The sequence below is a fragment of the Eretmochelys imbricata genome, chromosome 1, assembly GCF_965152235.1.
Source record: "Eretmochelys imbricata isolate rEreImb1 chromosome 1, rEreImb1.hap1, whole genome shotgun sequence".
Taxonomy (NCBI): domain Eukaryota; kingdom Metazoa; phylum Chordata; order Testudines; family Cheloniidae; genus Eretmochelys; species Eretmochelys imbricata.
In genome coordinates, this window is record NC_135572.1 from 42,314,030 (window position 1) to 42,331,628 (window position 17,599).

The 17,599-nt window shown below is 37.4% G+C and overlaps 1 protein-coding gene across 4 annotated transcripts in view; it reads right to left on the minus strand.

Annotated features, from left to right (window-relative positions):
- MICU2 (mitochondrial calcium uptake 2) overlaps nt 1–17,599 on the minus strand; it is a 257,427-nt gene that overhangs the window by 117,775 nt on the left and 122,053 nt on the right. Inside the window, exon 2 of one of the 4 annotated variants that reach the window (XM_077809369.1) lies at nt 7,662–7,743. The exons of the other annotated variants lie outside the window; for them this stretch is intronic. Coding sequence (XP_077665495.1) covers nt 7,662–7,724 — 63 coding nt within the window. The 5' untranslated portion in view covers nt 7,725–7,743. The remainder of the gene's footprint in view (nt 1–7,661; nt 7,744–17,599) is intronic. 4 annotated transcript variants of the gene reach the window in all.

Genomic DNA, 17,599 nt, shown 5'->3' on the forward strand with positions numbered 1-17,599 from the left:
ATGCTATACCCAGTTTATCAATTTTCTTTCACTACAAAATAGAATAATTTTAAAAAGTTTTCACTCATTCCACAGTATTTTTCTTCTTGGTTAGCTATCTGTAAAAGTGCTGGAACCTACATTTGTTTCATGCCATATAATATGCTTACTATTTTATCTCCTGCAATTCTGTTATAATCACATTTGGCTGGAAATATAAAAGGTCAAAGCTCAGAGCTCCTTTCAATGTTTCATGTAGTTTATTCTAACAATAAAGTCTCACCTACTCGCACAGAAAGCAGGACCGTATTGCTTTATATATAAGGTATCAAAGGTCTTTCTACAGGAAAGTTTCATTTTCTTAACAGTAACAAACATAACCTTATCTAACTGCTCATTAAAAATTTAAATAAATGCCATAACACTATGGCACATGCCACTGTCTCTTTTACTCTTCTTATCAAGTACAAAACAACATAAATGTAAAAAATGCAGACACTTATCAACTTTGAATATCTCACTTTATAGTGTTTTTGCTGGTCAGAAAATGAATCAGACTCATAGGACTGGAAGGGACCTTGCAAGGTCATCTAGTCCAGTCCCCTGCACTCATGGCAGGACTAAGTATTATCTAGACCATCCCTGTCAGGTGTTTGTCTAATCTCTTTGGGTGAAACTCTGCTGAATAAGAAGGCAGAATCTTTATGCTCCACCAGCAGTTTCTAGATAATCTCAAGAGGTAGCCCCAAGTAAAATGCGTTATAGCCGTCAGGGATTTGGAGCAATCAAATTTTTGAATTGCTCCACTCCAGCACCCATAGTGACTGCTCCAGCTCTGCTCCGACTCAAATTAATTTTTAACTAAATAAAAAAGTGCATACTGTAATTTTGAAAAAACTTTATTTTAATTCAGACTTTTAAAACAATTTAAATGCCATCAACAATGATACAAACTAGAATCATTCATAATTCAGTCTGTAAAAAAGTATTGCAGCAATCAAGTGGTCTTTCATAGCCTGCAGCACATAATTTAAAATGAACTTTAAAGCCGAAAACAGTCGCTCTACACTAGCTTGAGTTGTTGGCATGCTTGAACAAATTCTACAGGCAGCCTGAATGCGGTGTGGGTAGCTGTAAATGGCCTCAAAAACAGACTTAACTTTTAGCCTACCAATAGACTCCATCACCTCACAATCTTCCTGAAAGTTTCTGTCAAATAATGCTTCATTACAACTATGAATCGCAGAAACTCGCCGGCGTCTTTCTTGTTTATCCAATTCCTTTTCGAAGGCATCATCTTGTGAAGAATTGGTGCTTGAATTATCTCCATTTGCCTGTGATGGTTGAAGATGTCTCAGGGATGGACGCTCGAACAAGTTCAGAGTGGAGACGGAAGTTTGAGAACAGCCTGCTATTTCTGAAGGATGTGAACTTTCCAAACCGCAAATTCGATTGTTGATGACTCCTTTTGTTGTGTTTCGTTTTCTTCAACCTCTTTCACAGAGTTCAAATGTAGCAATAGATTTTGTTTTTTGAGTAGTCGAGCAATATCAAGGTGCAATATCAAATTTGCTCTCTCTACTAAGAGGACTGTGCTTGCAATTTGAATCCACTTTCCTGTTAAAGTTTATTTCCAATGTTCTATCATGCAACATCATTCAAATAAAATTATTTTAACTACAGGCGTTGTGAACTGGGGGGGACTGGGCCAATTTTATTTAATATTTTTTAAATCTTTGACTATTTAACAGATACGACCCTGGAATATGATTTAATGCTAAAACATGCATTAAAATGGTACTCTTATTTTGTATAATTAACTGTTTCCGAGAAAACTGTTTAAAAATTTTAATTTGCTTAGATGCTTAGAATGATACAAACAATTTTATTGATTACTTATTTTTCAACTTTGGAACCATAAATTTTAAACGTAATAATAAATAACCACCAAAAATTAACAACTTATTATGGAACATAATATTACCGCTCGTAGCCAGGGGCAGTCGACGACAAGCCTTTCTTGAAATATGAAATAAAAATGACCAAAAGCCAGTTCGGGACGCCTATGGTTTAAATAATTTTGGATAATGTAGTATGGTAGCACATACTAACGCTGAGACACAGACATAATTTCATTACTTTATATTAAAGCATTTTGAGATATTAATCAGAAATTAACTTTTCATCACCTCCTTGAAGGGACTGTAGCTCCCTTAGGAAGAATTTTAGGACATGTGTTCACAGAAACGTTTTTTCTTAAAATGACGTACGGATTCACCCCCAAAGTTGTGTTGGACATTTTCCAAACTCTGGATATATCACAAAAATCACTCCTAATTTATGCAAAAATGTTTACTGTATATTTATATGCCCGCTGCACGTGACCTTTTTCAGTAAATTTAAAATTACAAACAACGTTACCAAAAGACCATTGAACAGATGACAAAATAAGTCCGCGAGAGTGATATGGGAACATGTACAAATGAACAAATGTAACAGTAACGGGAGCCAGTGTGAGAAGTGAGCTTAAGTGGTTAATATCTCTTGCGATATCTTAATATATCAATAAACAAAAACATTATTTTTTTTGCAATATACCTGTTTGTGATATCTTAAATGTTGCGTCTTGCCTCACACTTTTCCGTAATCGCAGCACTCAGCGCGTCTTGTTGATCAACCCTTACAAAAGTAGTATCAACACATACTAATCTATCTAACTAATCTACGTGAGTACGTACTCGCCTAACCTTGGCACAAGGGGGGAGCAGTCTGCAGTGTTGTCAGATGTCTGATAATTATCTGATTCTTTAATAAAACATATCTCCAAAAAACTTTGTAATTTTGTATCTGTACATTAAATCTTGATTTTGGCCGAAGTGAGAATACCTGTGACATATTATGTAAAGTGGTAAAGTAGATGTTAATATCAATTGTTATGCAATCTGAAACTTTTTGGTACCTTTAGGACTTTCTTGCTAAATATCATTCATTTTGGATTGAAAATAATAAAAAAAAAACTGGAGCAGTTGAAAAGTCAAGATTTTCTGTGCTCTGGCTCCGCTCCAGCTCCAGGCAAAAACCTGCAGTTCCACTGCTCTGCGCTCCAGCTCTGGGCTCCGCTCCAAAGCCCTGACAGTAGTGTCATCTCAGTGGGACAAAGGCATTAACAACTGCAGCAAAATCCGCACCTAAAATAAACTGTCAGACTTTTCTAGGCAAACTTGAATGGAAAAAACACTCTTGGCCAGAACTTCTACCCAGACATCCAGGAGCAGCATGAGGTTTTGTAAGACACCTAAATTGTAAACCTGTGTCCCAAACGGTAGCCACCATCCCTTTAATCTCATCGAAAATTATAACACTCACCCACCTGTTGGTTGCTTTTCTCAACCTACCATTGTTATCTTAGATTAGTCCCCAGAAAGCTTCACTGAGCTAGCCGTTACCAAAGGTCTAATCACCAACGTTTGTCATGAGGGTAATGTAATTTTTATACAATTTAAAACTTTGTTTTTTTGCTAACACCAACTAAATATACATACTTGGAGAAAAACCTCTCTTTGTTAAGGATTCAACACCTCCCCCACTTCAAGTAAGGTCTGAAAGGGTTCCCAGGATATTTTTCCGAGTCATCCAAGTAGCCCTTCAACCAAAAAAGGATGGTAAGACTCAACATTCCTGACATTTCTAAGGAAAAAAAAGCAGAAAAACACCTTAACTGAAAAACAACGATAACAGCAACAATAATAAAAATCCTCCACAGCTTTCAATCGTTTATACATCATAAATAAGCGAAAGGGGGAACAATCCATTTCCCCCCTCTTTGTAGATCATCTTCAAAATAGGATTAAATAATGACAAATAAGTGGATCCAAGTGGCAACTTAAAAGGAATAGAGTTTAGGTATAAAAACACCTATGAGTAAAACACAGCAGCCAAAACTCATAATAAATAGGATAGAAAATTCAGATTTACTCAAAATACTAACAGTAACAAAGATCTATTACTATTTTTAAAGATGTTCTTGTAAACATAATAAAAAATGACTGCTAGATCAACTTGGGCTTTTTTTGGTCTTTAATAGGCTCACAGAAGAAGAAATTAAACTACAAAGAACCACAGAAGAACCTCATAGTTATGAGCACCAGAGTTATAAATTGACCAGTCAACCACACATCTCATTTGGAACCAGAAGTATGCAGTCAGACAGCAGAGACAAAAAAAAAAGAAAAGAAAAAAAGGAAAAAGCAAACACTCTACAGTACAGTACTGTGTTAAACACAAACTACTAAAAAAAAAGGGAAGTTTAAAAATAGATTTGACAAGGTAAGTAAACTGTTTCTGTGCTTGTTTTATGTAAATTAAGATGGTTAAAAGCAGCATTTTTCTTCTGCGTAGTAAAGTTTCAAAGCTATATTAGGTCAATGTTCAGTTGTAAACTTTTGAATAAACCATAAAGCTTTGTTCAGAGTTATGAACAACCTCCATTCCTGAGGTGTTTGTAACTCTGAGGTTCTACTGTCTGAAATTCCATCCTTAGCTTGTTCAGTTGCACTTAGATACAGCAATGGCTTCAAACAGTGGGTGTTCCCACACATACCATATGTTCTACAATACCATGGCACAACTGAATGAATTAAGGATGGAGTTTCATTCTTAATTATGAATTTAGTTGCTTTTGTAGTTTTAAGTCAGACCTTGAATGTTAATTTGAGAATTTTAATAGTAGAGCTACAATAGTTAATGGTGAATTAGACTTGAATGATGTCAGAAGAACCCCCCAATGATGCAAGTGTTTTCCCTATTGTTGACATGGCAGTGGATCAGCTGTTAGGGAGCTATTGGACACTGTGAGCATTATTTCAGAAGGTATGGTCTGCTGCTTGCATTGAGAAATGCTTAAGGGCAGCAATTTCTCCATTAATGTTCTTTCCTCTTCAAGTTAGTTTGAAATTTGTGCAATAAAACTGCTTAACTTAATGAATTTTATTTGGATGCATGGGTTTTCTTTTGTATTTTGGATTGTATCAGCAACCTGGCTCTCAGGTGGCTGAACAGGACCCACAGTACTATTATTTTTGTTTAATTTTCTTTCTGTATGGAGGATGATGTTGTGATGAATTAGGGATTCTATCTTTACCACTTCTGAATTTTGGATGATTTTATGAAATTGTATCAAGAAATTACAGTCTCAAGGAAAGCACTCATGAGAATCCCCCATGAGTTAGCTGGGTTGTGCCATGTCTCTGCCCGGCCAGATATGACAGCACTCAACTATAATCTATTCAAAGTAAAACACAGTGGGACAATAGGTTTATTCTATCTGGGAGAAGACACTTCCTCCTCTTGTCAGAAGGGAGGGAGGTTTGTGAGAAATGGAAAATTACCAAAAATCAGAACAAAAGCAGCAGGTGACCCCAGGAGGAGTCTATAAAAGGACTCACACAGGGAAACTGAGAGCCATTTTGCACCAGGGAGGCTCCTGCAGGGGCAGGGTAGGCAAGTGCGGTGGAAAACCTTGCCTGTCTGCTTGACATAACACAGATGATCCCCTTCCAAAGGAAGGGTTACCTAGTGAGGGACATATTGGATTTAGGATTATGATCTGTACTTTCCTGTGCTTTATCTGTTAAGTAAAGAGTATAAAGGGATAGACTGAACAAAACAACATGTTTTTGTTGACACTTCACAACTACTGCATGCCCATGAGGTAGTTAAACTGTAAACCAGAAGCTTCACAACTTTGGGAGTGGAGTTCTGGGAGAGGGATATATTCAAGTACTGAGGAGTTTGAAGGGTCAGTGTGGTGCCCAGACAGTTAGGTGGCTGGACAGCAGGTTCCAACACTCACAAGAGGGATGTTAGATAGAATGTCTGCTCCCTGGGAATGTGCCTAGAGACCCTGAGATTGGGGCAGTGGCTGGATTCCATTCAGGCTCCAGGAGCCTAAAACACCCCAGGGAATCCAGAGCACAGAATCTTAGATTCCCCTCACAGCAATCCTCATGGATGGCTAGGAAGGGACACTCGCTAGGATCTGTGGCACCTGTCCTAATTATATATATTATTTTGTAAAGAAAAACCAGTTATGTATCTTTTTGAAAAGTAATTTTGAAATACATGTGTAGTAAGTGCAATGGAAAAAATGAGCTAAAAGCAAGAGTTAACAAGGTTGTGCTCATGACAGTAGAGTACAAATAGCATACCAGGGAAGACTTAAATATGTGCACAACACATGTGCATATAGAGAGTAGAATATTTTAGTCCAAACTATTTTTAAAATAAATGTACTGTGCTTCTTCCCTTGCATCTGTTGTTAGCTTCTTTTTCCTTTCTTCTCTATTTTTCCTTCCCTTGCACACAGTGCAGCATCATGGTGTGTTATCACCTTTTTCAATGCATTTTCCCCTCAGTCCAGTTTTTCTGTGATATTCAATAATATAAATTTTTCAATCTATTTTCTCTCCAAGAACATTATTCCTTCTTCACTGTTCCCTTCCACACTGGGTTCACATCTGTCCTCTCTCCAGCTTTTCTTCCACTTTTCCAGCCTGATCTCCTTTTCTTCCTTTCCTTATCATTTCACCCCTCTATACACCAAAAAGAAAAGGAGTACTTGTGGCACCTTAGAGACTAACAAACTGATTTGAGCATAAGCTTTCGTGAGCTTATGCTCAAATAAGTCTCTAAGGTGCCACAAGTACTCCTCTTCTTTTTGCGAATACAGACTAACATGGCTGCTACTCTGAAACCTCTATACACCCTCTCTCCTCACTTACTCATTTTCCCCTCTATCCTCAACCCCTCACTGAGGGAAAGCTCTGAGTCCTCTTTTCCTTTCCCTCCCCTTTGGATACAATGAGAGGACCATAAGCTGTTTTCTCCCTCCCCTCAGACACAGTATGGAGGGGAATGTTTCTCTTTTCCTCCTCCCACATGGATGTCAGCAGATTTGGCAGGGTACAATGACTGCTCCGTTAACTGTGCTGTTTTAGGCATAAGTCAAGAAGACAAGTTCATAGTCTGTGTCCAGTTTAAACCGAGCTGCTGCAAGCAGGCCGCCTTGTAGCACTGGGGATGGATCCATGACTTCATGCTTAATCCATCCCCAAATTTAGTAAATCCTGTCCACTTCAGATTTCTGAGTCTGATGAAAACTATGCAGTTCACTTGTGTCACTACTGTACATCAAATTTAACCAAATCCAATTTGAAATTATCAAGATATGGAAGTCTTAAAGTCTAGATTTAAAACTGAAAACTTAATTTATCTTCAATTTGTGCTGCAAGTTTTGACACATTTAGTGTATGAATACACAGAATGAGAAATTAAAGCCTGAAGTCCCTAGGCTTAAAAATTTAAAACTTCACAGATGACGAACGAAGGTTTCAGACAAGAAATACTCAGGATACACACATGTAAAAAGAAAAGGAGTACTTGTGGCACCTTAGAGACTAACCAATTTATTTGAGCATAAGCTTTCGTGAGCTACAGCTCACTTCATCGGATGCATACTGTGGAAAGTATAGAAGATCTTTTTATACACACAAAGCATGAAAAAATACCTCCCCCCACCCCACTCTCCTGCTGGTAATAACTTATCTAAAGTGGGCACATATCTATTCAGGGGACACCATCACAGGGCCTAATAACATCAGCCACAATATCAGAGGCTCGTTCACCTGCACATCCACCAATGTGATATATGCCATCATGTGCCAGCAATGCCCATCTGCCATGTACATTGGTCAAACTGGACAGTCTCTACGTAAAAGAATAAATGGACACAAATCAGATGTCAAGAATTATAACATTCATAAACCAGTCAGAGAACACTTCAATCTCTCTGGTCACGTGATTACAGACATGAAAGTTGCGATATTACAACAAAAAAACTTCAAATCCAGACTCCAGCAAGAGACTGTTGAATTGGAATTCATTTGCAAATTGGATACAATTAACTTAGGCTTGAATAAAGACTGGGAGTGGCTAAGTCATTATGCAAGGTAACCTATTTCCCCTTGTTTTTTCCTACCCTCCCCCCCGACGTTCTTGTTAAACCCTGGATTTGTGCTGGAAATGGCCCACCTTGATTATCATACATATTGTAAGGAGAGTGGTCACTTTAGATAAGCTATTACCAACAGGAGAGTGGGTTTGTGTGGGGGAGAGAAAACCTGGATTTGTGCTGGAAATGGCCCAACTTGATCATACACATTGTAAGGAGAGTGATCACTTTAGATAAGCTATTACCAGCAGGAGAATGGGGTGGGGGGAGGTATTTCTTCATGCTTTGTGTGTATAAAAAGATCTTCTACACTTTCCACAGTATGCATCCGATGAAGTGAGCTGTAGCTCACGAAAGCTTATGCTCAAATAAATTGGTTAGTCTCTAAGGTGCCACAAATACTCCTTTTCTTTTTGAGAATACAGACTAACACGGCTGTTACTCTGAAACACACATGTAAGTTACTAAATGTATTTTATAAGATACTAACATTTTAAAAAGTAAATATCAGGGTGGATAAAAAATTAAAATCTGATTTTTTATTTATCTTCAATTTTCGTATTTAAATTAAATATGGGTTTATTTTAAAAAATAATTCATGTTTAATTTTAAATAAGTTTGACAATTTACTTTAAGGCCTAAGATTATAGTAATCTATAAAATAATTTAAATTAAATTTAAAAAGTAACATTAAGCAGTATATGTTTGTGGCCAAGTTTTAAATAAAGTCATATCACTGAACTGATGGGAGTCACTGGCTAAGGAACCAGAGTTTGTTGAAGGAGTAAACCACTATTGATAGCAGTAGCCTCTTCTGCAGGTAAAGAGAGAATTTTTTATTCAACTAGTTCAGTTTAATGCTAGTTCATTCAAAGTTAAGAAACCAATTGTAGTTGAAAAAGCAAAAAAGCTTGTTTTTCTCTTCCAGTCTATGGATAACAACCTAAGTGAGAGGATGAGATCTACTAGTTCTAAAATCTTGGAGGACATGGTAATCAGAAACAATCAGTTCAATTCACTAACTATAGATAACACGTCCTTTGTTTACTAGATCTGTTAAATTTTAAATTCAGAACAGGTTTTGATAAACTTTATTTCTTATGTACCTAGTACATTTAAGTTTTATTTTATTAATAAACATTTTAAAATGTTTTATGCATTAACTGAATATGAATTTTCATCCAAATAAAGCTTGACACAAATCACAAGCAAAACATTAATAAATAAGAAATGCATCATTATATCAAAGTTTTCTGCTTGCTGATTTAAATCAGGATTAAAATCAGCGAGTTACATCACTGATTTAAATCAGTCCATCCTGCTAAAAATATATATGCTAAAAAAGGAAAAGCTCATGCTTTCACAATAAAAAAATCTGAGCCCCATATCATATAGACTCATTCAAATATACCAAAATACCAAATCAAAAGGACCAGATCACAAGCAAAATGTTCTTTTGAAGTGAATTAACCCATATGATTTCATTTCCACATTATATTTCTCTGGTTTGATCAAAGAGCTCAAATTGCAAGACTTGGCAGTGACCAATCAGAAAAAAATAAAATTTATTTCCATTTGAAAAGGTTACAGTTATTAAGATTACTATATCTAACAATTTGAAATTTAAAACACTACTATTGTACTGCCATAAACTTGTGAGTTCAAAATATTAAAGCCCTAACAAATTACAAAAATGAAATCAATAGAATATTGAAAGACTTTTCACTGAAAGGATTATTGGGTACAGAATGGACTACCAATGGAAGTCTACAACCAACCAAACACTGTTAAGACTGAGATGACGTAGTATCCAAGGTCTCTTAGCATTGCTGGATATAACTACTTCAAAATGGTAGGGGGCAGTTTAGATGGACCAGTTCCTATTAAAGAAAACAGATAGCCACTATCCTCTCCTTCTTCAAATCTTTACATAAAAGACATATCTGCTGTGATGACTATGATTAATGCTGACTGAGTTTGAGGCAGCAGTTGGATAATTATGTATTTATATCTTTGTGCCTAAAAATACCTCTATAAAATATGTATATATTTGGATTGTAAACCTCTCTCTCACTCTTTGCATTTCATTGGTCTTTGACTGTAAACACTTTGGTGCAAAGAGCAGGGCTTCCCATGTGTTTATACAGTGCCTAGAACAAGGAGACCTCAATCCTGATTTGGGGCTTTTGGGTATCACTACAATATAAGTAATAATAAGGGCAATAGTACATCAGTAAGCCTCAGTTCAAAACTTTTTAATTTCTACAGTTCAAATCCAGTGATCTTTGCTTTTGATTAGATCATTCTTGACCAGGCAGCAAGTGTGAAAAATCGGGATGGGGGTAATAGGCACCCATATAAAAAAAGCCCCGAATATAAAACCAGGACATTTGGTCACCCTAATCGTTCTTGAAATATAAACTGAAGGCAAAATAGGAAGCAAAAAATAAATCCATAAAGAAAATATAATAAAGGCACGCAGGGTCTATAAGTTCTAACAATCAATTCATTTAAAAATCATACATTTACACTTCAACTTGCAAGTTATCACACTGCACTACTTATACATTACACTACCTCAACAGTACATTGCTTGCACTCACTTTTTTAGAAGTACTAAATATATACAGAACAGAGAAAAGTCATATAAACACCTCAAAGGCAACATACACATGAAATAGATGTTTTGAGTTCTCTCAGAAAGCTCAATAGTCTGTATTAAAATAACCAGTCAGTGGACAAGTGGAAAATGTATTGTATCTACTTCATGTAGATTGTATTCTGCTTTAGATCCCTGCATGTAAACATGAGAAATGATACTAATTTTCTTCAGAGCACTTATTTTTATACTAGTACAGTAATATCTATCTATAGCGATAAATATACCCAAGGACCGAACTACAGGCATGAAACTGATACAGAGACCTGAAAAACTGAGCAAATGTTTTTAGAAGAAAACTTTCTTCTCCATAACTTTTCAGTTGACATACTAGGTCAGATTCTCAGCCATACTGACTTTATACTTGGGAGCAGCTGGGGGAAGCTGGGGAGAAAAGTGCTTGTAATCCTGGGACTCCTTGTGCTTGAGGCTCTATGTCACATAAGAATTTGCCACTGTTGGAAGAATCCTCATCTGCCCGTTTATGATAGCTTTCCACCTGCTTTGTGCAGCGCAGAAAGAGCTGGGCCTGAGAATCCGGCCCCCTGTGTTCAGATTTGTATTTTATTCTGTCAGGAATGTCACAACTCAGTTTGTGACTCAGCACAACACATGCTCTTCAGGGCAGGGGCTGAGTCCTTCTTCCTTCAGAAAGTGCACATTTCCTTTTGGGCACTTCTGCAATCTAAAGAAGGTAATCTGCATAGTGTTATCCATTTACATAGTGCTTCATAGCTTCAAAAGCTTTTACTGTCAATATTGAATCTTACTCTCATGGAAGTCAAAGAAAAAATTCTAACTGACGTCAGCGGGAGGCAGCCTTATGACAGACAGATTATTGATGAGACCCAGAGAGGAAAGAACCATAGAAGCAGACACACAAGGTGGGTGAGGTAATAGCTTTCATTGGACCAACGTCTGTTGGTGAGAGAAACAAGCTTCTGAGCTACACAGAGCTCTTCCTCAGGTCTAGGAAAGGTACTCAGGCCTTGTCTACACTACACAATTTTATCAACAAAACAGTGGAGGTGTACATGCTGAAATGCTCCTTCTGCCGATGTAACTCCCCTGCTATGCTAATATAAATAAAACCACCTCAACAAGAGGTGTAGGTCTTATGTCGGCGTTGTTTGGCTGACGCAGTGGTTCCTTACATCAGCTGTGAGGCAGCTGGCCTCCAGGCAGGGAGCTACCAGCAGAGTTGAAAGACTGGGCTCTCAGTTCTTCACACTGCCCCTTCTTAGGTCGGTAGAAGCGCTCCTGGTGATGATGCGTACCACTGACCCAAGGAGGGTAGTGTGGACATCAGCCACCACAGTAATTAATGCTGTGGCTGTAAGATGACATAACATAGGTAGACTTATCTTTGTAGTGAAGACATAACCTTACAGTGTCACAGCTAAATACAAAGTAGAATGGATAGTTTAGCATAGTTAGCCACTCCAGAAGCAGTATATTTCAAGGAAGAATCTGAGGTAGAAGACAGGGCACTTGATGGAAAGAGAACAGGAGACTGGTCTAAGCACAGGGATCCTAATGAATGAACATCCAAAGCCAAGACTGGGAGAAGATGGTAAAGGGGCTAGGATTCAAAGGAGTAAAGAGAGAAGGCACGGGATTAGGAGACAATGAAAGAGTTAAAGATAGGGATGAACAGGTAAGGGTAAAGAACGTGAAATTGTTGAAATAAGAGACAAGAAACCAGTGAAGGGTTTCAGAGTAGAGGGGTGGGGTTGCAAGAACAAATTTGTTAAAAACATTTTTAATGAGATGGTGCCTAAATGCCAGTGGTGAGAAGACGGGAGGCCAGAGATAAGAAAGCTACAATAATGAAGGTGAGCGCTAATTAAGGCGTGGTAAATGATGTTAGCAGTGTTGGCAGTGAGACAAGAGTAGATTACAGTGATAGTAAAAGAGGGAAAAGTGACACGACATTCAATAGAAAGATCTTGGGAAAGTGGTTCTTTACAAACATTTTTAAATAATAATGCAGTAATTCAGTGAACCACCATTCATATTTCCAATAGCTCTGTAAACCACATATTCACCATATGCCAACAACATTTCTGAAGAGCTATGATACATGTATGACATTTTACAATCTACATACTTTGAGGGAAGCATTCTGAAGGAAACTTCTAGCTTGCCCTCAGACAAGCCGTCATTTGCATATTTTCAACACACTTATCAGAATACTTGTCATTTATAAGCACTATAGCTAACATGTTTGCACATCCAAAATGTTTTAAACAGTGACTGAATACACAGTGCCTTACAGAAAGGTACAAGTAGAAACAGTCTTAGATTTCCATATCAGCTCATACCAATATGCAGTGTGCCAAATATAATTAGACATTAAAATGCATATCCTTTAATCTGTCAATTTTTAACCTACATACTTTGTGCTTGCTCTGACACAGATTTATTATTCAGCACAATGGTGGGATTGCATTACGAGAACTACATCTTGTTTTTCAGTTGTAGCGCAGACTGACACACAGTGTCTGCTGACCAAATATAACCAGATGGATTTCAGAACCAATGGACTCTGGGACAGATACTTCTCTAATCTGACTAGGCAGCACCCCAAATGCAGAGAATCTTTTGTGGCTTCGTTTTCTTTGCACTGCAAGAATGAATTTATGTACTGGTTCTATATATGGGATTTCATGCAATTCAAACTGAAGAAAATAGGAAGTAATATTTGTGTAGGCTCTAAAAAGCTACCATCACACTCAAATAGATTGAAAAATAAGATGATAAAAATCTTAAAAGCATAAGCTTTCGTGAGCTACAGCTCACTTCATCTGTAGCTCATGGTAGGTGACAAATGATGCTGGGGCATAACTTGAAGTAGTAGTAACAAAAATCAAATACATGGTTTCCATCATTTGCACCTGCACTATAAAAATTGTTCCAGCACCCCTGGTAGGTGACTATGAGTGTCTTTGTAGTGAAAAGTGATCTTATAAATGTTGAACTGCACTCAAAGTAAAGGAGCTGAAAGGGTGACAGTTATAGAGAAATCTTCCCTGAAGACAACATATCTTTCATGGCATCTACACAGATGTTTGCTGCAAATTATTTCATTTGAAACACAAAATTCAATTCTTAAAATAAAAATAATTAAGATGTGCTCACAGGTAGCAGGTGTGATTCTCAAATAATGTTAATCCACTAAGAACATGTAATGATTAATATCTAAAATGTGACAGCTAGCACATTGCTGAGAAGTCAAGGACACATTACTACTGTACAATATTTTCTTCTGTTTTAGAAGACTCCTTCCTTAGAAGTTTTTAAGGTCAGGCTTGACAAAGCCCTGGCTGGGATGATTTAGTTGGGGACTGGTCCTGCTTTGAGCAGGGGGTTGGACTAGATGACCTCCTGAGGTCCCTTCCAACCCTGATATTCTATGATTCTATGACAAAAATAGCATTTTCCTTCATGCCTAATGTAGGACCTCATGCTGATTAAAAAGGGACATCCTACCAAATAATTTTCAATATTTTTTTCTATGCTCCTCTCAGAAGCTTTGTGTATTTGTGTCTACCGCTGCACAGCAAAAACAATACAGGAAAAATATGTTTTCCAAGTTTCTCTCTTTTTAGAACTGTGACATTTTGTAAGTTAAAAATATATATAAATGGAAAAGACCAAAATTAATGTGGAAAAAAAACTTAGTACGGTTAGGGTTCTAAAGACGTATCACAAACAATGGAATTGATACTAAATTTTTAAAAATATAAAAAATACTTTACAGTGTGCACTGAAGTTTATAACACTTTCTCTGAAATAAGGCTACTGGCATGTTAAACCCCATTATTACTCATGCTATACTAACATGATTTATTAATTTTTTAGAGTGCCTGATACTTTAAAAAGGTGGCATAATGATGTAGAGTGAACTGATGCCATTGCCATAACAATCTACGACTACAGTATCTGTCATATAATGCGTTAAAAAACGCTGGAAAAGTGTGAAATTCTTCACTTTTAAAGACAGTGAACGAACACTAATAGGTAAAATCTCCATAGTAGTAAATTAATCAGGGAGTGCAACTACATGCAGAAGTAAATGGAAAATGGAATCACCTTCTTAAGGATATTTTTATGAAGATTTAAACATGTTATAAAAACATGAAGGCTAACAATTTAAGATCTTTGGTACAAGAGTCAAGGTTATATTCAGAGGATTTAGACTGGTCCCAACAGGGAGCAGAAAAAACATCCAAATGTCTTATAAGACTGATACAAAAATAACTCGTGTGGTTGAAATTACTTTGTTTTAGGTAATGTTTATACTATAATTAAGTTGTAAAATTATATTTATTTCTCTATAAAGCTGCTAACTTCACTTCCAAATAAGTGATTTGTTTTCTGTGGGAGTGAGTGATCTGGGGGGCAATGCATGATGTAAAACTTTTAAATGTCTTAAAATGCATTTCATTTTCTAAAAAGCAGACATAATTTTTCTCGTCTTTGTTGATTATTTTTTTAAACTTTTTACCTACATAAATTTTTCCCTCAGTCTGAAAATTAAAACATTTTTACTTGACAAAAGGATCACATGTGGAAAGGAAAGGATTAAAAGAGGCAGCTAGGAAATCTATGTGATATACATATTACGATTCTGTGCCATTCACTGTCTTCTAGAAAATAATTGTTAAAGCTTTACATAAATACTAGAAACCCCACTATTCAGTTATTCACTTTTACCAACATTCTTGTCTCAACCTGTAAAATACTTACAATACGGCATGGGACAAACCTTCCAAAAATTGCAAGCAAATAATTTTGCCCACACAATGAATGAACCACCACACTTGTTCAGAAATGCTTTGTTTTCAGAAGATTGAGAAGTAGACAATAGTGTTGAGAATCCAGAAGTCCACATGGATAAACTGGAATTCATGCAAAATTGTAGCGAAGGAGAACCTGCTTGAACATATAGTTATTCAAATAGTTTTCAAATATTTGGAGGGGCATATTTTAGATCCCATATACACTGTAAACTGACCGTGTTCGGAAATGATTTTTTTTTTAATGATGTTAACAATAGCTTCACTAGCATTGTGGATGATGCATAACAAACTGTTTGAAAACCTCTAGAACAGTGGTTCTCAAATTGTGTACTGGTAACCCCTTTCATATAGCAAGCCTCTGAGTGCGACCCCCCTTTTAAATTAAAAACACTTTTTAATATATTTAACACCATTATAAATGATGGATGCAAAGTGAGGTTTGGGGTGGAGGCTGACAGCTCACCACCCCCCAGGTAATAACCTTGCAACCCCCTGATGGGTCCCGACCCCCAGTTTGAGAACCCCTGCTCTAGAAAGAGAAACACAGCAAACAGAAATGATGAAGGGTGACAGAGGAGAGAAAATTAGATGTTTACAAAGTCATAATACTATGTACAAATTACAGGCATAACCAAGAAAAGGCTGTGTCTCCAAAAATTTGGATCTCAGAAGGATTAATGACCAGGGAATTCAGCTGACCTTATAGCAATGAAAATTAACATTTTTAACTATAGTGACTTCAGGATAATTCTCTCAGGCGTTGAAACGGACTTCAAATGAAGTCCTGTGAATGAAATATTAATATTTAACAATGTTTTATTAACTTAAGTCATTACAGAACACAGAACTTGTGTGTTCTTGATGACTGTGAGGTGGTAATCACCTTTCACTTTTTACTAGTGTTTACAGAACCACCAGCCTTAAGTTTCAGAGTAGCAGCCATGTTAGTCTGTATTCGCAAAAAGAAAAGGAGTACTAGTGGCACCTTAGAGACTAACCAATTTATTTGAGCATAAGCTTTCATGAGCTACAGCTTGTGGCCTTCCTCTTTACAGAGAAAATGTAGGTTTCTTTTCATAGAATCATAGAAGATTAGGGTTGGAAGAGACCTCAGAAGGTCATCTAATTCAACCCCCTGCTCAAAGCAGGACCAACACCAACTAAATCATCCCAGCCAGGGCTTTGTCAAGCCAGGCCTTAAAAACTTCTAAGGATGGAGATACCACCACCTCCCTAGGTAACCCATTCCAGAGTTCCACCACCCTCCTAGTGAAATAGTGTTTCCTAATATCCAACCTAGACCTCCCGCACTGCAACTTGAGACCATTTCTCATTGTTCTGTCATCTGTCACCACTCAGAACAGCTGAGCTCCATCCTCTTTGGAACCCCCCTTCAGGTAGTTGAAGGCTGCTATCAAATCCCCCCTGACTTTTCTCTTCTGAAGACTAAACAAGCCCAGTTCCCTCAGCCTCTCCTCATAACTCATGTGCCCCAGCCCCCTGATCATTTTCGTTGCCCTCCACTGGACTCTCTCCAATTTGTCCATATTCTTTCTGTAGCGGGGGGCCCAAAACTGGACGCAATACTCCAGATGTGGCCTCACCAGTGTTGAATAGAGGGGAATAATCACTTCCCTTGATATGTTGCCAGTGCTCCTACTAATGCAGCCCAATATGCCGTTAGCTTTCTTGACAACAAGGGCACACTGCTGAATCATATCCAGCTTCTCATTCACTCTAATCCCCAGGTCCTTTTCTGCAGAACTTCTATTCAGCTGGTTGGTCCCCAGCCTGTAGTGGTGCATGAGATTCTTCCATCCTAAGTGCAGGACTCTGCATTTGTCGTTGTTGAACCTCATCAGATTTCTTTTGGACCAATCCTCCAATTTGTCTAGGTCATTCTGGACCCTATCCCTACATTCCAGGATATCTACCTCTCCCCCAAACTTAGTGTCATCTGTGAACTTGCTAAGGGTGCAATCCATCCCATCATCCAGATGATTAATAAAGATGTTGAAGAAATCTAGCCCCCCTGGGGACTCCGCTTGATACCGGCTGCCAACTAGACATCAAGCCATTGATCACTACCCATTGAGTCTGACAATCTAGCCTGCTTTCTATCCACCTTATAGTCCATTCATCCAATCC